This window comes from Mus caroli, unplaced genomic scaffold, assembly GCF_978045245.1.
Source record: "Mus caroli unplaced genomic scaffold, Mus_caroli_1 scaffold_4, whole genome shotgun sequence".
NCBI lineage: Eukaryota > Metazoa > Chordata > Mammalia > Rodentia > Muridae > Mus > Mus caroli.
This window is the reverse complement of record NW_028227259.1, coordinates 32,720,503-32,745,577: the sequence shown is the minus strand read 5'-3', so window position 1 is coordinate 32,745,577 and position 25,075 is coordinate 32,720,503. Positions and strand designations below refer to the sequence as shown.

General features: G+C 42.7%; 1 protein-coding gene across 2 annotated transcripts in view; it reads right to left on the bottom strand.

Annotated features, from left to right (window-relative positions):
- Selenoi (selenoprotein I) overlaps nt 1–21,569 on the bottom strand; it is a 37,062-nt gene extending 15,493 nt beyond the window's left edge. Inside the window, exons 1-5 of one of the 2 annotated variants that reach the window (XM_021162473.3) lie at nt 21,362–21,569; nt 9,780–9,848; nt 8,840–8,948; nt 4,636–4,710; nt 1,154–1,416 (exon numbers count right to left, since the gene is read on the bottom strand). In XM_021162473.3, the coding sequence (XP_021018132.1) occupies nt 1,154–1,416; nt 4,636–4,710; nt 8,840–8,948; nt 9,780–9,848; nt 21,362–21,418 (573 nt within the window). In that variant the 5' untranslated portion in view covers nt 21,419–21,569. Of the gene's footprint in view, nt 1–1,153; nt 1,417–4,635; nt 4,711–8,839; nt 8,949–9,779; nt 9,849–18,249; nt 18,380–21,361 lie in introns of those variants that run through there. The other variant, XM_085836561.1, reaches the window with a different exon arrangement.
- Nucleotides 21,570–25,075: the final 3,506 nt, after the last annotated feature.

The window sequence follows — 25,075 nt, the reverse complement described above, 5'->3', positions numbered from 1 at the left end:
CATATGGAACCTTTCAACAGCAGTCAACAAACTGGTTAAGTCATAGGATGACTGGATTTGCTCACCTAACCAACCTCCATTAGCACACACACTCCAGCCTCTGAGTCCTTCATTGGAGTCTCATGGCAAATGGAGAAATGACCACACCAGAGGCTGAGACCCAAGGGCTGGGAGGGTAACTCAGAGCTGGACAAAGAGACAGCTCTCTCTACTCACGGAGGCTGGCGAGGGGGACAAAAGCCAACAGTTCATCAGATGTGCTCACCTTCCTCCAAATAAATCATGTTGAATAGCACTAAGTTACTGAATTTTAATGTAATAATGGCATTGTAATTATGATACTCTTAAAGCTCTTATCACTTAAAGATACATGACAAAGCACTTAATCACATTTCCAGTAAAAGGCTTAAGAAAACAGACAACATATATGAAGCTAGAGGCCATGTGCTGAGAACCGGTAATGCTAAGTGCTAAATACAGTGAGGGTTTCTTGTCATGTTTAGTTTCGTGTAGTTTGGAGTCAATGATGCTGGGGAAAGAGCCTCTGGCCCTGCACATGCCAGGCAGGTGCTCCAGTACTGCGTGACGTCCCCATCCCAGTCCTCCTTCCAGGAAAAGAAAACTTTTAAGCACACACCAATTCTCCTTTTTTAATTTTTATTTAAAAAAATTTCTTTTTAATGTTTGTGGTTCTTGTTTGTTTGGTTTGGTTTGGTTTTTTGAGACAGGGTTTCTCTGTGTAAGCCTGGCTGTCCTAGAACTCACTCTATAGATCAGTGTGGCCTGAAACTCAAGAGATCTGCTTGCTTCTGCCTCCTGGCCTCCAGAGTGCTGCTGGGACGTACGGCCTGTGCCACCACAACCCAGCTGTAATGTGTTTTTGTTTGCATGTGTATCTGTGCACCACTCAAGTGCCTGGTGCCCAGGGAGGCCAGAAAAAGGCATCAGGTCCCCTAGAACTGAAGCTCTAGACAGTTGTAAGCTGCCAGGTGGCTGCTCAGAACTGAAGCTGGCAACTCTGAAAACAAGAGAGCCGTGTTCTTGACTACTGAGCTGCCTCTCCAGCCCCACACATCAGCTCTAAGTTAAAAATGCCCAACAGCAGACTCCAAAACCTGTGGACAATCAATGTAAGGCACTTGTATATACTTACCACTTGGCTAATGTCATATCCCCATGGCAGGAAAAGAACGCCTGTGTTATACTTCTCCCAGTGAGACAGGATAAAAGAAAACAAAACTACCCATAGCAGGAGATAAAGAACAAAAACACTGACGCCAGTCGGTCCTCGTCCAAAGATGGAGTACACAGTCACAACAAAGTAAACACACGACCAACTGTCCAGGCCATGGTCAAACAGCTCCCCTAACGGGGTGCTGGAATTGGTTCTCCGTGCTTGCTTTCCATCCACTCCATCTGCAACAAAGCACACACCAGAGGAAGAGTCAACATCTGACAGCATGGACAAAGACAACCTCAGGAAACTGGCAGAAAGAGCAAAATGGGTAATAGGAATGTCCTGTCGATACCAGCAAGGACTCTATGATATTCTAATTCAAACACTTCAGAAATAAAATATATAATGTCTTTTTAAAAATATTTATTTTACATTGATTGACTGATTGAGAGAGACAGAGAGAAAGAGACAGAGAGAGAGAGAGAGAGAGAGAGAGAGAGAGAGAGAGAGAGAGAGAGAGAGTGTCTGCCATATATGTGCAGAAGACCATGAAGGCCAGAAGAGGGCATTGAATTCCTAGGAGCTGGGATGACAAGCAGCTGTGAGCCACCTGCTATGGGTGTTGGAAGATCAACAGCATTCTGAGCCACTGAGCCTTATCTCCTCCAGCCCTGCAGTTTCTTAAAGTCGGATCTAAAACTCCATGACATACTACACTGATGGTCTCATTTTAGATCTCAGAAAGAAGCATCCTAGCTGACCCCAAATTCCTCCAAGTTGGGCACCAACTCTCAAGCTCTCAGAGACGCTCATTACAATCATCCAAGCAAACAGGCAGAAAGAAAGAAAGAAAAAGAAATAGTACGAGAATCTTATAATTAACTGAATTTGTGCCCTTGCAGTGTTTACAAGTGAGAAAGGGACATTATAAGACAATCATTAAAAGCATGGTGGTATCACAAACTATGAAAGAGTCTAAAAAGCCAGGGTTCCCTTCAGATAATGTGGACTGGCCTTTAGAACAAGATGAAACGTGAGTGGGAACTTAAGGACTGAGTTGGATTTCAGCAGGTAAGAGATACAGGAGTGTGCCATTTCAAGGAGAGATGAGCCAGCAGCAATGTTCACTGAGACAGAGAACCACAGCGCATATCAGACAGAAGCCTCGAGATGTCAAAGAGCCGAGTCAAGCTCAGAAAATGTAAGCTCCAGGTTCATTACAGCCAGGATGTGAAGGCAATGTCAAAAGGCTGAAGGAGGGGCTGGAAAGACGGCTTAGCACTCAGCTGCTCCTGCAGAGAACGCAGGTTCAGTTTCCAGCATCCACATGGCAGTTCACGACACCTTTGTCTGGCCCCCGGGACACTTGACATGCACACATTGCACATATATACATGCAGGTAAAACACTCATACATTTAAAAAGTAAAACACCACACTTGGCTCTCTGTTAGCAACAAAAAAACTCTAAAAGAGATTCAAGCTACCTCAAAAGTTTAGTGACTGGAGGGAGCTACTAAAAGATTATGAATAGATAAGAGAAAAGGCACGCTTTTGGAAGGTTTGCTACAGCCATGTGAATGGCAGGCTGGAGACAGGGGCCCCAGTCAGTCAGCCTAGACAGAGGATAACAGGAATGAAATGCTGGTGGCAAGTAAAACACTGACAAAGAAGGACCAGAAGTTGGTGTGGTAGTACAGCCTTCCATGCAGGAGACAGAGGCAGGAAGAGCCCAGGCTGCTGGCCACACTGAGCCACAAGTGAAACTCAGAAAAAACAAAAACAAAAACAAAAAAACCCAAACACGTAAAAATGAGAGAATATGTAAGAAAGCAAGACCAAAGAAGCCAACTGCCCAAGATTCCAGCCTGGGTGAAATGAAGCAGAGTGTCCTTATAAAGAGGAAGTCAACTGATCAGCAGACGTGGTGGGAAGACAGGGCTCAGAGGTTTTCCTGATCCTATGTAGCTGAAATATTTCCAAAAACAAAACAACAAAACAAAAACAAAAACAACAACAAACACCTTACTCCTATTCACTGGCATACCAATTTTCTGTTTTCTGTGCAACTCTTATACGGTTAAACCATCAAATCCACAAAATACACATTAATTAGTTTTTGCTCACTTTTTTTTCAGTGACTTCATTCCAGCTCCCTAGGCTGGATCTGAGTATATTTCAGAATGTAATTTTTCCCTTAGGATGGTGACTTATAGGATATTCCATTATTATGAAAGACATGCTCAATCCTACAGAAATTACTATAGTGCCAAGTAAGGTAATATTTTGTAATACTAGCATATTCACCCTTGAATATTATAAACTCCTCCTTGTTGTTTCACGAAGAGCTCTGCAACAAACTGCTTATGCACTAGTAAACCATTGGTTCTGTGAGAACAAGTCATTTTTATATGAAAATGCTGAAACAGCTTGAAAGTCAGGTCTGCTATTTTACATGCATTTGAAAAGCAAATGCTAAGCTGCTACTGTGTACCAGGCCAAGTTCTAGAAACTTGTGCAGGAGTGAGCAGTAATACTCTCAGGGACTTCAGGTTAGCCCAGCAGAGAGGGAGGAGGAAGGAGACAGGACGAGGCCCACAGATGTTCCTGCTGTACGGCATTCCTGCAGGCAGAACGAGCAGCGCTAGCCTCATGTAGACGGCCCTGACCTCTTTCCCGGGTGTGAGCAGCCCCTCCTTGTCTGTTCCTCACTGCAATCTATCACGGCCTTCTCAGCACCCAACAGTCATTTTCTATGCTAGGAGTCCTTGTCCAACTTAAAACAAAAATAATGTCTTACTCCAAGAGCTGGGAAATCCTGCAGTAAGGGCTAACCAATAGATGCTTTAGGCTTTGTGGGGCATGTCCTTCGTGAGGCTCTGTTCCCCTTCTCAACTGGATTCAGACTGCAGGAAGGCAGCCATAGACAGCACATAGAGAAAGGAGCAGGCCATGCTTCAGGAAGGCTGTGCTTCTGGAGAGTCAGCTGTCTTTATGCCGCCCATGCCGACGGAGGCCCTATGCACACCCATGCTATCTGGACACAGTAAGTTAAAAAGGAAAAGAAAGGAGGCCCGAAGTGGAGGAGAGGACATGGAAGGGGGTCCAAAAAAGTTGGAGAGTGTGTGCAGGGGAGGGGGGGGTTTACAATCTAGCCATATTATATATCTGTATGAAATTACTAAAGAATTCTTAACATTTTCTTAAATAATAACAAACACACACACCAAAAAACATTAACGAAAAACTTACTTCCAACAATAGACAGTTCCCTGGATTCAGTTACAAGCAGTGTCAGCACTTTTCAGATTCAGAAATTTAAATCTATCAATTGGAACCCGACATTAATAGACTCTAGTTAAAAATGAATTAAGCATAGGAGAAAATGTTAATTTAGCGAGTGTTTAGTTTTGCTGATATGCCAGTCACTGATGAAGTGAGTGTTTGCCAGTTTCTTACCTAGAGTGTAGGCAACAAAGTTGAGGATGCCCACGACAATCCAAACCCAATCAGGTACATGCTTATGACCAGGTGCTGCAAAGGAAAGTGACCAAGACTTTACTACAGTCTAATACAATAGCCTTACCGCCCTACCTGCTACCGGCAAGAAGTGTCGCTGCCTTTTAATGAAAGGGTGAGTTATTTGATGATGTATTCTGACTGCAGAACTAAAATATTACAATTTAGTAGTAAAATCAAAGTAACTCTAGGAGTTTATATGTAATAAATTTCTCTGTGTGAAAAAAACAAAACCAAAGTAACTCCCTGGCAATTCATTACCAGTAAATATCTGTGGTGGTCTGAATATGCTTGGCCCACGGAAAGTGGCACTATTATCAGGTGTGGCCTTGTTAGAGGAAGCTAGCACCATGGAGGTGGGGCTTTGAGGTCTCACACATGTCCTCAAGTCTGGCCAGTGAGATCCAGACTCTCACCTGGCTGCCTGCGGAAGACAGTCTCCTCCAGCACCAAGTCTGCCTGCATGATTGCCATGCTTCTCACCATGGTGATAATGACTCAATCTCTGAAACTGTAAGCCAGTCCCAACTAAATGTTTGCCTTTATAAGAGTTGCCCTGGCATGGTGTCCCTTCACAGCAGTAAAACCCTAACACAGTATCCATATTGTATTTTTATTATTATAGTGCAAGACTTGAGTGTTCATCTTCACTTCAAAATTATCTAAAAGGTTGGGTGTGCCGGTACACCCCTTTCTTCCCAACACTCCAGAAGCAGGGACAGGTGGTTCTCTCTAAGTTCAAGGCCAGCTTGGCCTATTTATCAAGTTCCAGGACAGCCAAAGCTAGAAAGATTCTGTCTCAAAACAAAACAAAAATTTACTTATAGAATCAAAATAAAAAATAATATATGAGGGATTTAAAAACCGAATTCACAGATGTGGTGGTACACACCTATGATCTGCTGGGAGACTGATGAAGAAGATGGTGAGTTAGAGGATAGACTACAGAGTTCCAGGCCAGCCTGGGCTACATAGCAAGAGCTCATCTTAAATCTTAAGAGTAATCAGAGAGGGATGGGCTTCCCCCCCCCCTTTTAAGTTCAGAATCAAAAAGTAAACTTTGGGCCTTGATCAGGAAAAAAACAAAAGAGTAACCAGAGAAAATATATTCTTAGTTACAAAATAATTAATATATAATAAAAATTTGATGTATATGTTATAAATATGCAATTTATATATAATATTACTCAGCTGTGAAAATGAATGAAGTTTAAAAATTTGTAGCCAATGAATAGATTTAGAATGTGTGATATTTAAGCGAGGTCACACATTCTCAAGAAGGAAAAAAAAAAAAAAAAGAAATGTTCTCTCTCCTATATACAATCTAACCAGTAATATGTGTATACATGTAAACAAATGTTCATGTGAGTACAATATTCATAAAGGGAAAAGAAAGGCTAAATAGTGGGCAATGAGGCATGAGTTCTGAAAAAGGCTGTAAATCTAATTGTTTTTCTAGCTCTGTCATGGGTTGTTCTGGCTTGGGTGGCAAATGGGTACATAAATATAGTTGACACTGAAAGTGCAAAACTGAATGCAATGCTCCACAGCTTCTGCTCTAAACTCCTATTCTCTGAGTTGTATAGACTTTGGGTCTGTTTCATTTAGATGTGTGATTTTTTTATTTATTTTGAAGTTGCTTTTAAAGCTCATATAATTAAAAATAAAAATATGTGTTTGGGGTATTCTTAGCATTAAAGTACAAAATGCAAAAACACATTTGCAAACTTGGGCATATAGGTGTAGAGAAAATAGGTATGCAAACCAAAGATTTACTGACAAATCATAAAGAAATTTATTTTACAATAAATTTAGTATACAGAGGGTTCTAGCTTTTATTAAAGACTAACGTAACCCTGGACAAATGTCCGTGGTGGGCTCAGGAGCAGCACCCACATGGCAGCTCTCATTTCAGGAGATCCAACAGCCTCACACAGACATACATGCAGGCAAAATATCAATGCATATAAAATAAAAAATAAGTGATACTAAAGACTAAAGTAAATTTGCATACTAATGAGATGGATATGCTTGTTTATTTTATGTAAAAAAATTGAAGATGGTCAAGCATTTGATATTATAGAGGGTATAGAGCATCTTCAACATTCTTCACAGTTGATTTCATTTTTAATTTTGTAAGTGTCAATGCTGAGAACATTATTTCACATAAATGTGGAAACCCAGAATACCAGAAATCTGTTAGGCCCATTTCAGAAATTGTTGGAATTCTTCCCTAATCCCAAAGCAAAATTCCTTTTTTTTTTTTTTTTCAAATAAGACTCAAGCCAGCAATTCAAACAGCAACTTTTAAAGATTTATTTTGTTTAGGTGTGTATGTGTGCATGCGTGCATGTCTGGATATATGCACATTAAGACCAGAGGGGTCTGATTTCCCTGGAGCTAGGCATACAGATCACTGAGACTGCCTAACTTGGGTGCTGAAACCAAACCCAAGTCTTCAGCAGGAACTACATACTCTTAGCCACTGAGCCGTCTCTCCAGCTTTTTGACTTTGCAGTTTTTTACTTCTTATTTTCTTGATGAAGGGTCTGGGGTAGCCTTGGACTCGGTATACTGCAAAAACTGACTGTAGACTTCTGACCGTTCTGCTTTCACCTTGTGAGAGCTGGGGTTACAGTCATACACCACCACACCCACTTTATGCTGTGCTGTGCTGGGGACCGAACTAGGGCTTTGTACATGCTAGGCATGCCAGGCATGCCGCTATCAACAGCTATATCCCCAGTTCCTAACAGCTTTTAAGAAAAGAAGGGTCTCATTGTGTACTTCTGGCTGGTCTTGAGTTTCAGAGGTCCACCTGCCTCTGCCTCCCAAGGATTAGGATTAAAAGCTCATACCACCATGTCCAGTCCTAAACATCAATTTTAAATAAAAAATGCTAACACAATACAATCCAAAGACATTCTAATTTAATACTTATGTGATGCGGATACATAAGAAAATGTTACATCTCTGCCTTTCATTTATAAAGCCATTACATTTAAGAGCAGAACATTTCATACATTCAGTAAAATGATTACATTTCATACCATGAAGCAGTCTGGACGCAGAGCTGAGTGTCCGGGTTCGGCAAGGCTGCAGTGAACTCATGGTACAGCGCCCGTGAGTGCAGCTGCAGCAGCTCAGAGTCCTTCACTACTTGTCTGGCTTTGAATTTGTTTTTAGGGGTTGAGTGCTCACAAACATTTTACTGCTGACAAACTTTCTGTGACTCCCCTACATTCAGGAATGGGACCCCATATGGGCTCCCAACTCAGTTTTAATAAGCCATCTTCTAGACAGATATCAAAAATATTTTAGGAAAGGCCAGGTGTATGTAGGACGTAGCACTCAGGCCTGTAGTTCCAGCTACTCAGACGGATTCTACATTTGTGGCCAACCTGGGCAACTTAGTAAAACCTCACCTCAAAATGTAAAGAGTGGGCTGTTTCTAGCTGAGTGGTACAGTGCATGTCTAACATGTAAAGTCCTGAGTTTAATCACTACACTCACTATAAAACAAACAAGCAAGCAGGGCCCAAGTAAGAACCATTTGCAAGGAAACCAAGAGTCATCTAGAAATGAACAGAAGGAAGAACCTGCACTCCCTTTAGAATAGAGGCAGCTTTTCTTTCCTATGACTGACAATGGGAGAGGCTCATTCCTGGCATATATAGGCAGGGTGGGCCCTACTCAGTACTAATTTTTAGATAGTTTCAAATCCTAAATGTCTATCTACATGTAAACATTCTTTTTGTATGCTTGTGAACTGCTATATGCTAAGGCTGGCCCTGAAATCTTAACTCTCCTGCCTCCAACACACAGAGTGCTGGGATCACAGGCATGCATCACCATACCTGGCTTCTAGTTACTCATTATTTGCCAAAGCCTCATAGCTTTTTAGAAAGCATATCTGAATTTAATAGGTTAAGTTGCTACTGTATTTCTATAACTTAATGGAAACATACGTAACATTATAAAAACACAACTTAGTTTTATATACAATTCCAACATCATATATAACATTTTAACATCCAAAACTTTCAGAATCATAAACATATTAGAGTCAGAAACTAGCTAAGCACACCTTACTTTTGCTACTCAAAACATTTTAAATTATGTATTAAGATAATAAGACTCTTACCTGAAGCATAGAAGTCAGGGTCGAAGTATGTCAGGAGTAGGAAATTGAACACAAGCAGCATAAAGCCAGAAAAGGTTATAAGATTGGGAGCCAGCCAAGTAGGAAACACCTGTTTTTTTTTCCAAAATAGTTGTAAATTAAAGAACGCTCTGTTTAATAAACATCACAGTATACAAGTTTAGGTCATAAGAAGCTATCAGTTTGAAAGATCATATGCAGGAATTATGTGTATTAAAATGCAAACACTGACTCTAGTTGTTAGGTGCCTTTAAATGATTCTTTAATACACAAACCTTTGTAATGAGAGCATGCAGTTAATTTTGGAAGGTTTCAAAAAAACCTTTTATAACAATGACCCATTACAGTGTATATATTTAAGATTTCAAAAGGCAGATACACCAAAAAAAAAAGAGAGTTGACCTGGGCGGATTGAGAAGGCTGGCACCTCTAATATAGCTTATGAAAGCATTGTTGGCCTGCAAGCACAAGCCTGCAATCTCAGTTACTCAGGACAATGAGGCAGGAGGATCCAAGTCCAAAGCAACTCAGTGAGCCTGTTTTAAAAAGTAAAAAAAGGCTGGAGAGTCGGCTCAATGGTTAAGAGCACTTGTTCTTCCAAAGGACCAAGTCTAACTCCCAACACTGCATAGTGTGGGGCTCATGACCATCTCTAACTCCAGTTCTAGTGCATCTGATACCCTCTGCTGACCTCCAAGGGCATTACGCACAGACATGGTACAGACATGGATGCAGGCTCAACAGTAAAAAGAAGGCTGAGGATACAGTTGTGTGTGGATCAGCTGGCAGCATGCATGACGCCCCAGGTCCAACAATTAGAACAGCAAAAAAGTAAACCAAGCAGCAGCTCTAAGGCTCGGGAAGATGGGGTAAAATACTAAACACTTGTTTAAACAAAAATGTATGCTATTAACAATCTTACCTTCACTATAGTGTTCCAAAATGGATGCATGATATACAGAGAGAGTGGGTTGGTATCCAAAGCGCTGTACTGTTAAGAAAAAAAAATCCAGAATTAACCATTAATTTCTAACAAATATAATGGTATTTCTTAATGAAAACAATTGTAAAATAACCCTGGAGAGCACATCTATTTCTATGCTACGCACTTCTGGGTAACAAGACTAGAGTAGCAATGTAATGGGGCAAGACTGCTGAGCAATCAGCCATTACTTTATGGCAGGAGGAAAGAGCAACAGAGCAAATAGTCAGATCACACCAAAGCATGGACTTAATCCGAAGACGGCTGTTTCAGTCATACACTCCAGAGTGCAAACTGCCAAGATCATCACGGGCTCACCCTCTCAATCGACTATGTTACAGCACTGGGGTACAGCTGCTGTACCCCAGTTGTTATAGTTATTTTACAGGAGCGGCAATATTCATACTGCCCGTTGTAGAAGAAGAGAACAGGGCAAACAGACAGAAATGGAGTAAAGCCAAGCCTGGAAATGCTGCCTGCCACACAAGAACAAAGAGTCACCAGACACTGAGGCACAGGGACATCCCCCTAGCATTTCTTAGAGACAGTGCAGCCCTGCCAGGACGCCATAAAATTTGACTTAACATAAAAATTAGTGGTGGTTCATGAACTACACTTACTGCTGTTACCACTTCAGATGTAAGCAAACTAACATCATTTCCAAGATCCTTTTTTTTTTCCCTTTGGTTTTTCAAGACAGGGTTTTTCTGTGTCATCACCCTGGCTGTCCTGGAACTCACTCACACATTCTCATTCATTCATTCATTCTCTCTCTCTCTCTCTCTCTCTCTCTCTCTCTCTCTCTCTCTCTCTCTCTCTCTCTCTCACATTCTCATTCTCTCTCTCTCTCTCCCCATCTGCCTCTGCCTCTGCCTCTGCCTCCTGAGAGCTGGGATTAAGGGTGTCCCCCACCATGCCCAAGGGGTAAAAAGCAAATAGTTCATACTGAGATTTCAGTATAAATTAAAATTATTACTTCCATCACTTAAGCACAGAATATAATACAAAAGGTCCCAATTGTTAAAAACTATTCTTTAAAAAAAAAATTATATATATATATATCAGCCAGGCGTGGTGGTGCACACCTTTAATTCCAGCACCTGGGAGGCAGAGGCAGGAGGATTTCTGAATTCAAGGCCAGCCTGGTCTACAAAGTGAGTTCCAGGACAGTCAGGGCTACACAGAGAAACCCTGACTCGAAAAACCAAAACAACAACAACAACAAAATCAAAGAGCTGCCTTTCCATATAACAAATTTGGGACTCAGTGCCTGAACAGAAAGAAAAAGGTAGAAAGCACAGAAGTTTCTTAATTTGATCCTTTATTCTTCCAGTATACAGTAGGCACATATAAATAAACACATATAAAGTCTGCACATATGAACAAGTAAATAAATATATCAAGTGTACACTGTGTAGTCACTGAAAGATCAACACATTAGCCCGTCAGCAAATACTATAAAGTAGATATAATAATGTTACTTGCCATTTGACAGAACTCTAGAATCACCTGAGCCTCTCTCTAAACATGTGGGGATTATGTTAGGTAAGGTGGGAAAGCCATCTTAAGAATGGGCTGTTCCTGGACAGGGAGTCCTGGACTCTACACAGAGTGGGCAAAGCCAGCCTCGGGAGCACTCATCCCTCTCCTTTCCCTGGGGATGGATCTGAGGTGAGCAACTGCTTCAAACCCCTGCTGCCTTGCCTGCCCTGCCATGGACTGCACCATGGAACATACATTCTTTCTCCTTTCAGTCGCTTTAGTCAGGAGTACTTTATCCTAGCAACAGGAAAAGAAACTAAAGCAAGGATTATCTGACTCAAGTGTACAGATAAAGAGGCTATAGCATTCCAATTGGCACAGCTAACAAATGGGAGGGTCTAAGTTATAAATCATGAGTCCAGTAAGACGAAGCCATCTTAGAACGCTCTCGTGAGACTGGCCACTTCCCTGTAAGCCAGACTACACTGTCTGGACACAACCATTAACTCCTAGAGCTTCCACCCCTTTGGGAGTGAACAACACTTTGACAGTGGTTGTACATCAGACATCCTGCATACCACACATTTACTCTACAATTCATAACAATAGCAAAATTATAGTCATCAAGTAGCAATGAAAAAATTTAATTTTATGGTTGGAGTCAGTACAACGTGACAAACTATATTGAGTTACAGCATTAGGGAAGTTTAGAACCACTGTCCTATATTCAGTGCACTAAAACTGCAAGCTCTCCTGGTACAGAATTTTCTCTCCCAAAGTGTGGAACATACATCTCAAAGTGACTCCCAGTGAGTTACCCCCTCCTATCTCCTTGATGGTTCATTCTGCTTCCCCGAGGGTAGAAACTGTGGCTGCTTCTAACCAACAGAACACAGCAAGGATGATGGATGCCACAGTTTTTTTCTAAGATGTATCATAGAGCACAAGTGTGAAGGCCAGAGGACAAAGGTCAACCTCTAGTGCTATGCCACTGGAGCCATCCTCCTTTGTTTTGACTTAGTCTCTATAGGAACCTGGCTCATTGACTAGGCTAAGATGGATGGCTAGTGAGTCCCAGGGACCCATCTATCTCTGCCTCCTCAATACCAGGGTTACAATCATGTACGGCCACACCTAGGTTTATTTTGTTTTTGTTTTTAAAGATTTATTTATTTATTATATGTAAGTACACTGTAGCTGTCTTCAGACACTCCAGAAGAGGGTATCAGATCTCATTATGGATAGTTGTGAGCCACCATGTGTGGTTGCTGGGATTTGAACCGAGGACCTTCGGAAGAGCAGTCAGTCTCTTAACTACAGAGCCATCTCTCCGGCCCCCATACCTAGTTTTCTTAATTGAGTTCTGGGAATCTAAACTTATGTCTTCATGAATCTCCTGAACTATTTTTCCAGTTTGAGAACAGATATTCGGAAACCTGAAGGTACATTCTAAGTACTTGGGAGGTAGAAGTAGAAAGAGCTCTGGTAAGAGGCCAGTCTGTAACCTTCAAAAAACAAAAACACCAGAGCTAGGGATATATCACAGAGCCTTGGCTAGTGTGGACAAGTCTCTGGATTTGACATTCAGCACCACAAAGGAAAAAAAAAGAGAAAAATTACAGTTATTTGAGGTTTGAAAGCTAATGTATGCATGTTAGATAGAGTAAGATAACTTCTCTTTCACATCCATTTCTTATAATATAATTGGGTATTTTTGACACAGGGCAGTTCTCAAAGTGTGGGTCTCAAATTGTACACATATTATTAGCCCCAATCAGATCTACAGCATCAAGGTCCCAGGAGTGGGACCAGAGATAAAGGTGTAACCAGTATACATGGCCAGATTCTGCCCATTAGCAAACCCTTCTCAAGGGTTTCCACTATCAGGAATTTAGTGGCCAACACAGACACTTCCTAGGGATAACTCCAAACATTACATTTTATGCAAAAGGCAAAGTACAATAAGGTTTCTAAAAATAAATTATTAAGTATCCATTAGAAGGTTACTAAATGCAAGAAAGAAAGCCTCATGCCACAACTAAGATCCAAAACCACTAACCCTAAACTTCAAACGCCTTGTAAGGGAAGGGAAGGTTATTAACCCAAACAGAAACACGCTTCTTACATTCTCTTTATGACTATGAGGCTTTAAGAACCCCACCCACAGACGTGACTCAAAGATTTCACTTCAGTGAGTACAGCCATTTTATATCTGCTAACAAGTCAGAGCAGACTGGAGAATCACAGCCAGGAGGGACGCACAGCAATGTTGACAAGTGGGTCCACCTCAGTAAGGGAACAGAGCTACCTGTTGAAGAATTTGGATATCAAGTGTGTGATAAACACATAAGGTCCCAGGAAGATTCTTACATTGGTGAGACATATTTGAGAAAAAAAATACTTAATCCTGTCTGTTGTATTATGTCTATAAAAGCAGGAAGAAACTTGAGAAAGACTGCAGAACCAAGCCTATAGTCCCAACACTTGGGAAATGGGTGGAGCCCTTCCACATCCATCATTAATCAAGAAAACGCACTAGAGATCTTTGCCTACAGGCCAATCAGAGGAAACAGTTTCCCAACTGAGACTACCTCTTCCTAGAGGAATCTAGTTTTGTGTAAAGTTGACAAAAGCTAACCAGCACAAAGAGGTTTGTGTGTAGCTTGGGACCCTGAGACCCTGGGTTTTTAAAACTGGTATCATATACCCTAAGCTGGGCTCCTACTGAGATCCTCCTGCCTCTGCCTACCAAGTGCTGAAATTAAAGGAATGTGCTACCATGCTTCAATATAATTGTCCTGGAACTGGAAGTATACTTCAGTTTAAAATGCACAAGGACCTGAGTTAGATTCCCAGCACCCATGTAAGAAAGCTAGGCATGACAAAACATAAATGTTATTTGGTGTAACCTCAGGGTGGGATGAGAAGGTTTTATTCTTCATTTACTTAACATTAAGCACTACACACTGAGCACTTAGCAAATATTAACTTGTTCAACTTTGAAAATGATCCTGTGAAGTAAGAGCTCGCAAACTCACAGATGAGAAAAGCTAGGGATCAGATTGCCTGACAGTGACCACACACAACAGGCGGTATCTACTTTTTACTTAAATATCACCCCCAAACTGTTTAATAAAAATGTTTTCCTTCTCAGAGCTGTGAATCAAATGTCCCTTTTATCCAGTTTCACTTTGTGTCTTCAGTCAACTATAGGAAGTATTAAATGGAAAACTCAAGAAATAAACAATTCATAAGTTTTAAAATTTAATGCTGTTCAGAGTATCAATGAAATCCTGTCCCTGTACAGAGAGGAAGAGATGTGACTGTCCCATTATCCAGCACATCCATGTCATAGAGACTGCCACCCATTAGTCATTCAGTAAGGAGGACCCAGGAATCAGTGTTTCCATTCAAATCCCATTCCCCAGAGCCCATGCTGCTCACCTCACTCAGCTCACCACTAGCCAAGTCATGTGGTCATGAGCAGACTATAGTGAGGATTCTGACAAAGATCATGAGAGACCCTGTTAATGGAACTTCATTACACTAGACTCTTGCTGTTATTAATCTCTTGCTGTGCCTAAGTTACAAATTAAACTTTATCATAGGCTTGTTTGCACCTGTAGCAAAGTTATATGACATACAAAGTTCTGTGTTACCTCAAGGCTCAGGTATGCACTGATTGTTCTGAAATATATCTCCTGCAGATAAGGGACTACAAGACTCAACTATAAGCTCACCTATGCCAACGCTGGTTCCCACTGTCCGTCTTCTCATCTGCAAACCATTAGATACATCTCCATTAAGTGCTTTACTAAAGGCTGTTACTCCAGTCTCACTGATCTTGTGCATAACAACCAGTGCCAATGCAGAACAGCGTACACTTCATTCCTAGGTTTAATAGATGGCACAGCACAAAGAACACAGACTCCAAATCCAACTGCCCGCTGTCAAATCTCAGCCCCTTACTGTGGTAGACTGGGTGTTTCCTCCATACAGCACCTGAATACAAGCAACTTTTCTCCCTCTCCTACTGAATTTCTCTCCCCTGCACCCGACAGAACTTCCTCATCCACCCTCCTTTTTGTCTCTTTAGAAGGACTTCTTTCTCTTCTAACTTCAGGATATGATTCAAGAGACCTTTGAAAGGAAAGGAGGAAGGAGAGAGAAAGGAAGGGAAAAGGCCTTGCTATGTTGCTCCGGTAGCTTTAAATCCTAGCCTCAGTCTCCTGAGTGCTGCAGTCACCTGTATGCCTCATCACACTTGGTAGCTGTACACATTTACCTAAAAACCCCTAGAGTATTTCCAAGGCTTATTAATGCACTCACCAGGAATAATCTCATCAAGGCAACTAAGGTGTCAGCACTGATGATGGGTTTTCCTGAGTAACAGCTGACAGCTAGGAATCGCTGTATTTACACATAAGATTACACTGCAGCCAGTCTGCAGTCCCAATAAACGGAATCAAAGTCAATACTTTCTCATACTGCTGAGCAGTGATGATACACACCTTTAATCCCAGCACTTGGGAGGCGGAGGCAGGAATATTTCTGAGTCTGAGGCCAGCCTGGTCTACAGAGTGAGTTCCAGGACAGCCAGGGCTACACAGAGAAACCCTGTCTCGATAAAACAAACAAACAAAAAACTATATATATATATATATATATTCTCATACTATTTCTACTGAAGCATCCCAGTCTTTGAAATTACAGAAACTGCCTTTATCAGAGGACAACTCACTCACAAACCATAGTTGCTGTTTTGTTTCCTTGGTCCCCCACCCCCCCTTGGTTTTTTTTGAGACAAAGTCTTGCCATGTAGCCTAGGCTGGCCTCAAGTTCTTGCTAATCTTGTCTTTGCTTTTGGAGTGCTGAGATTTTAGGCATTTGTCACAATGCCCAGCTTCAGAGTTCTTTAGAACAAGGAGTTTTGTTTTAATCCTAAACCAGGAACTATACTTTCGTGTGTCCCCATCCAACAAGAAATGCCTACCCAGAAAGTTACTATAAAGTCACTGGGCCTGTCATCTGAGCACTAGGGAGGGACAGGCAGAAAGACCAGGTATTCCAGGGCATCCTCAGCTACCTAAGACTTTGAAACTAGATTGGTCTCCAAGAGACCCCATTACACACAGACACACACACAAACACGCAGAGACAGACTGACAAACAAGACATAAAAAGGGGAATTTTTAAAAAAGAACTCTAAAGCATTACAGCATGGCACTTGACAAATCCTGCCTCACATGACGGCTCACTGCCTCTACCTAGTCCACCTACCTACTAGATCCCCAGTCAGCCCTGGGCTTTTCCACGCCTTTTATATGCCCTACCCTGCCCCCAATACCACCCGTGGCTACTCAGTCACCATGTTCTGTCAGTCTTAAATGAGGGATGGAGAAGACTGAATGAACAAGACACATGTGAGACAGACACATAGACAGGAGGGAAAGGCATATGAGACAGACACACGGACAGGAGGGAAAGGCAGACCAGAGAGCACTTACTGTGTCTATTTATGTATGATTTTTAGAGGTTTTTCCATTGTGTTCTTGTTGTTTGAGACTCAAGTCTCACAGTGTTGAGGATGGTCTGAAACGTGCTGCCCTTGATCTTCCTGTCACCACCTCAAAAAATGTCAGAGTCACAGAAGCAACTGCCTCCTCTGTACCCACTACCTTTTTTTTTTTTTAATTTTTAAAAAGATTTATTTATTTATTATATGTAAGTACACTGTAGCTGTCTTCAGACACACCAGAAGAGGGTATCAGATCTCATTACAGATGGATGTGAACCACCATGTGGTTGCTGGGATTTGAACTCGGGACCTTCGGAAGAGCAGTCAGCGCTCTTAACTGCTGAGCCACCTCTCCAGCCCCCCACCTTTAAAAAAAAAAGATGGTTTCACTATAGATTCTTGATTATCCTGGAACTCACTATGTAGATCAGGCTGGCCTCTAAGTCACAGAAACCCACCGGTCTCTGTTTCTCTGGTGCTGGGATTACAGATGTGTGCAATCATACTTGCCATATACCTTTTTAAAAGAAGTTAAGTACTACTAACCCTAAACTGTAAGAGGAAGTTCAAGGACAGTGTTGCCCAATTTTCTGAAAGAGCATACAGCAATATGGACTTTTATGGGAAAGATTAATTTTTAAACAAAGTAAGGGTAAAATTCAAATGTATCTGCTGGATATGAGTTTTCCAGTTATGACCTCTATTTTCAGAATCTCCTCTCCCTTGCTAGGTGTCCTGGCTCATGTCTATAACCCCAGAACAAGGCAGACCAAGGCAGGAAGATCAGAAGTTGGAGTTTAGCTGGACTACAGATTAAGACTGTCAAAGAGAAAAAAGGAGGAAGGGAAGGAAAGAGGATCTCTGCTCCCTTGGGGGACATGGTGGTGTCAGGCCTGTCACCTCAACACTCTGGATCCAGAAGCAAGAGATCATGAACTTCAGGCACAGTGGAGCAGACACAGATACACACAGACAGACACTCAGAATCTCTATTCCCTCTTTTCTGTCCCCACTGCCATAATATTCAAGTCTCCAACATTTCCTGGGCAGAGATTGATTGGTTGGTTGGGTTGGTTGACTGACTGATTTACTGGCATCAGAATCACTTGGTGGGGAGGAACCACCCTGCAGCACACACCCCAAAATGATTCTGATGCCAATAAATGTGGGCCACAGACACTAACTCACAGAACAAAATTACTCCCACTCTGCTAGGAGCCTGCCTCCCACTCTGCTAGGAGCCTGCCTCCCTCTTCAGTCTCATCTGCCCTGCCACCATTATACTCAAACACCTTATTTTATGGTTCCCAGAAACCCTCAGGCCTGTCTCTGTATCTCATGACAGGCTGCCTTTCCCTTCTTCATCCTCTCTACTCAGTCTTCATCTTTCCGGCCTGGCCTTGCCTTTACCTCCATCACCTTGGAAGTCTTCCTCAGGTATAGCATCCGATCTCACCCCATCAGTGTGTTTTGCCTCCTTGCCTTTCCACAGCACCTAGAACTTCAATCTGTACTCGCTAATTATAAAGGTTTGTTTACCCATCCCTATCTGCCACCAAACTAAGCTCTTTGAAGTCAGGAATTTCACCTTAGCTTAATTTTGCAACCCCAGTGCTGTGCCTGATAAGCAGATCTTCCATAAATGCTTGCTAAATAAATAAAATTACACAGTTTGACCCAGTGAGACCGAAGGCCAGTTTGGATTCTGGTCCTCTGGCATTGCTATCAAGATGCAAATACAATCACTCTTTAAAGCTCAACTGGAACAGTAGTAAGTCCACAATAGCTACACTCCCTGTATCAGGTTGTTGTCATCAGCCACATTCATTAACTACCCAACAGCAGAAACCAGTTCCTGAAATTCTACTCTTGAAACTAAACAAAGTACTTAACTCTTTCCCCTCTAAAGCAAAAGGATACAATGTGACACTAGCTGCAACACTGTAAATTAAAACTGTACCCTCCGTTTGACTAACCAAACCACAACAACAGTTTAAACCATTAAAGCATGGAGTCTTTCAGCAGTAAGTATTGGTCCATTAGGAACAAGAGGAAAATGGAAAACAGCGAGGGACGATGAACCTTACAAAGGTGGAATACTTCAACATAACTGTCTGAGCTCCTTATTAAGCAATGGCGCAGAACAACTGTACTTCTAAATTAGCTCATCATATTCAAAGTGAAAATTCAAAATAAGCCTTCCAGCACCCCTGCACAGAGCTTCTATTACCAGACTTAATTAAAATGCCTTCTATTCCTTTCCATCTTCATTCCTTCAGTATTTTCCGGGCATCTCTTCAGCTCAGGATACTGTGGAGTCACTGGTCATGTTGAACGAGACAGCTATCAGAGCTGCCCACCTAGAGCTCCTGTCCTAACACACCAGTAATAATTAAACTAACTACTGAATAGGACTGTGTTAGGCACTTCACCAGAAGACATATGTATTGAGAGTATATAAAACTGAATCCACCCCAGGCTTTCTTCTGTACTGGAAATCACCTCTTTCTTACTACAGAAACCTAATTACCTCTCTGTGTGCACCCCTCTCAGCAGCTACTATATGCAAGTGCCAGGTTTCCATGTGTAGCTCTCAAATGTACCTCTAGGGAAGATAGAAAAATTAAACTGGTTCAAAAGTAATTTTTTTCCACCAGCTGCTATAGGAGTGTCATTTCTTTTCTCTGTATCTTTTTGCTCTATTATAAAAGGTCACACCCGATTAGAACCTCTTTAAGGATTTTGATTGCATGCTTGGGGGCGGTGTCTTAATTCGTTATAAAGCTTGTACTCTCTGAAGACCACACAATGAGAAAGCAATGCGAAAGAAAGGATCTCTGTGTGCAATTTCACGTGCCAGCAAAACTGACCACACAGATTTTTCTTTCCCTTTGGATGCCTCTGTTTCATTCTTTTAATATGAATGTGGTATGGCATCCAGCAGGAAGCCTTCTACTAGAATGTAAGGTTATACATTTGTGATTGATTTTGCATTCCTCCTCCAAAAAAGCCTCACTGTAACTAGAATAACATCAACATTTTAGTGACCGCTGGGACGATTGCTAAACTGACCTTTGTTTTCCAGAATGATAGGAAACCTGTTGTCAAACACAGGAGCTGAGTCAGATAAGGAAGGGACAGCCACAGAAAACCACATGTCCGATAAAATAAGACTCTTATCTAGCCGGAACTATAAACCTAGAGATGACGGTGAGGAAAACTAGGCTCACTGATTAAAGCTGCCACTTTATAAAAACTTGCTCTAAAAGTCAAGACTCGAGTTCAAAGAAAATATTTTGGCTGCCAATCTTTGCAGTGCAGCATGGATAACCAAGAGGGTGATGCAAACACACACAGGAGGTATCTGGGTTAACAGCCTTCTGACCCAAGTCACTAAGAAAGCTCTGCAATTTCTTCCTTCCCCGTTACAGTTTTAAGACAAGTCACCACCTTAATTCAGAATAGTATGGTCCGACACTGCTTCAGAGAAGACTATCCTAGGGCCTTCTAAAGCCCCTGGGGTTTTTTCTATTTCAGTTAAACAAAATGAAGATTTTTTCCCAATATTAATTCATTGCACAAATGTTTCCTGGATGACTACTACCCACAGGACCAGCCTCATCATTTGGACATTCTACTCGGCACACACACTAATTTCATAAAGGAACAGATTGCCCTCAAGAAAGGCTTACCAAAGATGAGACACCAAACCTCATTATTTCACATTAAGACACCTGGATGGCCAGTAGTTCCCTGGTGGGACTACTAAATCTGGATGAAAACCACCAGCATTTCTTGGGGGTTCATACCGTGCCAGACTCTTTTTAACCCTTTCCAATATACTAAGCACAAGAGAAACTCACACTTAGGAAAAGAGTCTAAAAGAGAGGCTGAGTAGGGTTTCAACGACTCGTCCAAAGCCAAAAGAAGAAACTTGACTTTGGCATCGCGTTTCTATGTACTCCAAAGCCCGCGCGCTCTTTGCACTATACAGTTTCTTCTAGTGCACAACGTCTTAACCTGCAGCGCCAGCGCTACGAGCCTCAGTGAAAGCCCTTTTCCAGGGGTAGGGTGGAGTGCATCTGCATTAAGGCCTGAAGAAGTCACTTCCCTCCCTTAGCATCCGCTAAAAGACCATCCAGATCTCTGAAGTTGTAAGCACTGAGAGGCATGTGGGAAGCTCATTCAAACGCCGACCAAAAGAAGAGAACAACACCCTCTCTGGGAAAGGCTGAAAACCCGCCGCAGTGACAAGTAATAAGGAAAAGGAGAGAAAGGAATTTCTTCACCCCACTCTCTAAGGAAAAGGCAGTCTCCCGCGGGGTGCCAAGACCGGGCGGCCGGCCTAGGATGCTCCCATGCTTCCTGACCGCGACCTCCCGCCCCCAGAATCCCCTTCAACAACGCCCGCCCGCGCGCCACGCGGCAGGCGCAAGGTGACACGGACCGCGCCGGCCCCTCGCCGGCCAGGGCGCGGCCGGGGCGCGGGGGAGATGGGCGACCGCCTGCTCGCCTTCTCTACCTTGTACTTGTCAAAGCCCGACAGCTGCTCTGGGCTCACGTATTCGTAGCCAGCCATGACGACCCGAAAACTGAACGCCCACTCCGCAGCGGCAGCGACACTGCGCGACAGGGCAATGAAACAGGAGCAGCACACGGCGCTGTGCAGAGCTAGGAAAGCCTGGGCTGGTAAAGAAGGTAGAGGCGCGCTCCGCCCACCGCGCACGCGTAGCGCACCCAATGCGCAAGCGCAGCCCCCGCAGCTCCCGCGGGTACGGACATCGCCCCTTACACGGCCCGCCCCCAGCACCGCCTCAATCCAATCGGCACGGGATGGCCATCGCCAAGTCCCGCCCCCCCACTGTCTTCGTCGCTTCATTTGCCAGAGTCAAAATAGGTGAACTGAAGTAAGAGGAGGGGTGAAAGGTCAACTTCCCAGCAGCCTTTGCTCTTGTCTCTGCTATAGGAACCCTGAGTGATTGTGTGGGATGCTCGCTTAATCTTGTGGCCCGGGTGAGTGCGTACGAGGGCGTTCGAGGGGAAGGGCGGAGCCAGGTGCGTGCCACAGCGGGCTTTGAGCGCCTGGAGCTTCGGGATCCTGAAATGAAGATGTCGGGCGAACGGGAGACAAGGAGTGATCCAATAAAGGGACTTGAAAATCAGTCCCTTCTGATCCGTGATGCGTGTGAACTTTGGACTGCCTCGTCAAATTCCACTGGTTCAGCCGGTGCGAATTCCAATTGCTTAAGTCTCCTGGATTCCCCCATAAAACCATTGATCTCTTAATCTCGACGGGGCCCTGTGTTTACAAGGAGTGATTTTACAACTAGGGCCCAGTGCATTGTATAAAGAACACGTCACCAGTGGTTAATATGTGCCTAATAATAGGAAATGTTTAATAATTGCTACTTTTTATTGAGTGCCTTACGTGCAGAGAATTTTGCATACATCATCGCCTACCCATTAACATTGAGATGAGAGGTATTTGCCCCATTTCCCTTAGCACACAGCCCGGAGTTGTGTATTCTCCAGTACCAGCAAGAGATTCAAATTACAGTACCTGTCCAGAAGCACTTGTTTGGTTGGAAATGGTTAACCCAATTAGAAATATAGTCCTATTAGAAACCGATTATCAGTGAGTCTAATAGTTCCCTTGTTCCCTGGAATGTGGGCAATTAATTTGAAATCTCCGCTTAAGTTCCTTGGAGTCATTCACTTAACAAATTGCTGTCAGGACCTAAGATATGCCAAGCACAGTTTCCGGCTTTTTTGAGACAGGATCTCATACTAGTTCCCAGCTAGCCTGGAACTCACTATTCAGCCCAAACTAACCTCAGATTCATGACAATATTATCAATATCAAGAGTGAGCCACCACACCCACCTCTAAAATGTACAGTTCTTAATGAGATGATGCATATAAAGTGTCCGTTAAACCAACATAAAATCTTTGCTATGTAGGTTTTCTAGTCAATATAAATATGACAAAAAAAATCTTGTCATCAATTTTTTTTAAAATATGAGCCTTGTACCATTCCATCTGAAATACAAACCATACTTAACATACTTTAACTACTTGTGGGAAAACATTTAAAAGTGACAGGCTAGGGCTGGAGAGATGGCTCAGCCGTTAGAGTAATGTCTATGCTTCTGGAGATCCTGAGTTCAACTCCCAGAGGTTGCTCACACCCATCTGTAGCTCCAGTTCCAGCGGATCTGATGCCCCCCTGTGGCCTTCAAGGACACTGCATGCGCATGATGCAGGCAAACACGCACCGATTCGTGTAAAATAAAAAGTAATTTTTAGAAAACTTACACAACTGCAAACTAATAATAGTACACGAGCTGCACATTTATTATTCACTTTACATCGGCTCACAGCCCCCCTCCCTCCTCTCTTCCCAGTCCCTTCCCCATTACCACCCTACCCTGGAGCATCTAATCCCAGTGAACTGCACTGTTAAATCACTTCATAAGGAAGCAATTCAGTGTGACTTCCCCTCCCCCAGAGCTGGGTGTGGCTCTGAACCCCTACAATCCCAGCTTTCTGGAGAGCCGAGGTGTAAGAATCACTGTAGCCAATGTTGACTTAAACTCATGAGCCTCCTGCCCCAAAGGCAATCTAGGAAATATTTTTTTAAAAGAACAATTTTGAATGTTTTAAAGGACTCTTGTTATCTTTAATTATGTGTGTGAGTATGTGCACGTGAGTATGGGTGCCTGAGGAGACCGGGGGCATCTCGTGCCTCTGGAGCTGGAGTTACAGGCGGTTGTGAGCTTCAGGACGTGGGTGCTTAGGAGGAGCCCTGGTCCTCTCTGCATAGCAGTCAGCACTCTTAACTACTGAGCCGTCTCTCCAGCCCCACAGCTTTACATTTTGTGACGGTGGCGGCGAGTAGTTACAGTTCACTGCCTCTCCTGTGTGGATGGTTGTTACAACTTAGAATCAACTATAAATCCTGAGATCTTAAACAGAAATGATACAGAACTTTGTCTGGCCTTTGTCATCTTATACTTGTTATCCGAGGGATCTTCAACAATTCAATTTCACTTTGCCCCAGTTTTTTTTTTTTAATTAATAACATGTATTTGTGGGGGATTGTGAGCATGGATGGATCCGAAGACAATTTTCCACAGTTGATTTTTCTCCTCCCACCTTGTGAATTGTGGGGATCTAACTTATGTTATCAGGCTTGGCACCAAAGTGCCTTTACCCTTTGAGCCATCTTGCCAGACCGTAAGGTCTCTGTTTTTAAAAGGTCACCATCTTTTAGACTAAACCGCTAAAAATCTTAATTCACCCCTGAAATCCAATGAAACTATGTCATTAAACTTCTCAGATGAAATCAACTCAACTGGGAAAGATGGCTAACCTTCGGTTACTACACAGATGGTGTGAAATGAGGTGGCCTTATGAGGTTAAATTAAAACCAGGCAAGTTTAAGAAAGGACTCACCAGAGTCCTGTGAATCATAAGATCGGGTCAACTTCCCATGCACTTAGAAAATGCCTAGAAAGAAAAAAAGCATTAAACAAAATTACCTTGGGGATCAAACCATTATCCTGCCTCCTCTTCTGGATCCCATATGAAGGGGCTTTTACAGTCAAAGCAGCCCAGAGCGACCAGGGGCTATCTTACGGCGTCCTGAATGTTCCACTCCCTGGATCTCTCTTCAGCGAACCATCGCTGTGAGTGTGGTTTTTGTTGTCTTGCTTCCCTTGTCTGCCACCTCATCCATTGAGCCTCACCTCTTCTGCCTTCCTATCTGTGTCTCCCTTTCCTCATCCCCCTCTACCAGTACGGAGACTGAACCTAAGGCTTTGCTCATACTAGGCAAACGTATGCAACTCATACCCTCGAAAAAAATAAAACACATTACCATCAGGAGTGGTAGTCATAGAGAATATCAATTCATGCTAAAAAGAAAAAAATGTGATCTTTGTAATGTAACTTGAAAAGAATTTAATTCTTGCAGTTTCTGTTTAGTCAGGAGGAAGAATGTGCCAGATACATGAGAACGGCTAGTAAGTCAAAAAACTAGTTATAGTTAATAACACCAATAAAAGTGATTGGAGACATAAAAGTGAATAAAATCTTCCCATGGAAGTTTGTAAAAGATATGATGGCTTTATTCCCATTTTTTCAATAAAAATGAGGCCAGATGTGGCCCATGCCTGCAGCTCCAGCACCCGGGGAACTGAAGTTTGAGGCTAGCCTGAGCTACAGTGTGAGACCT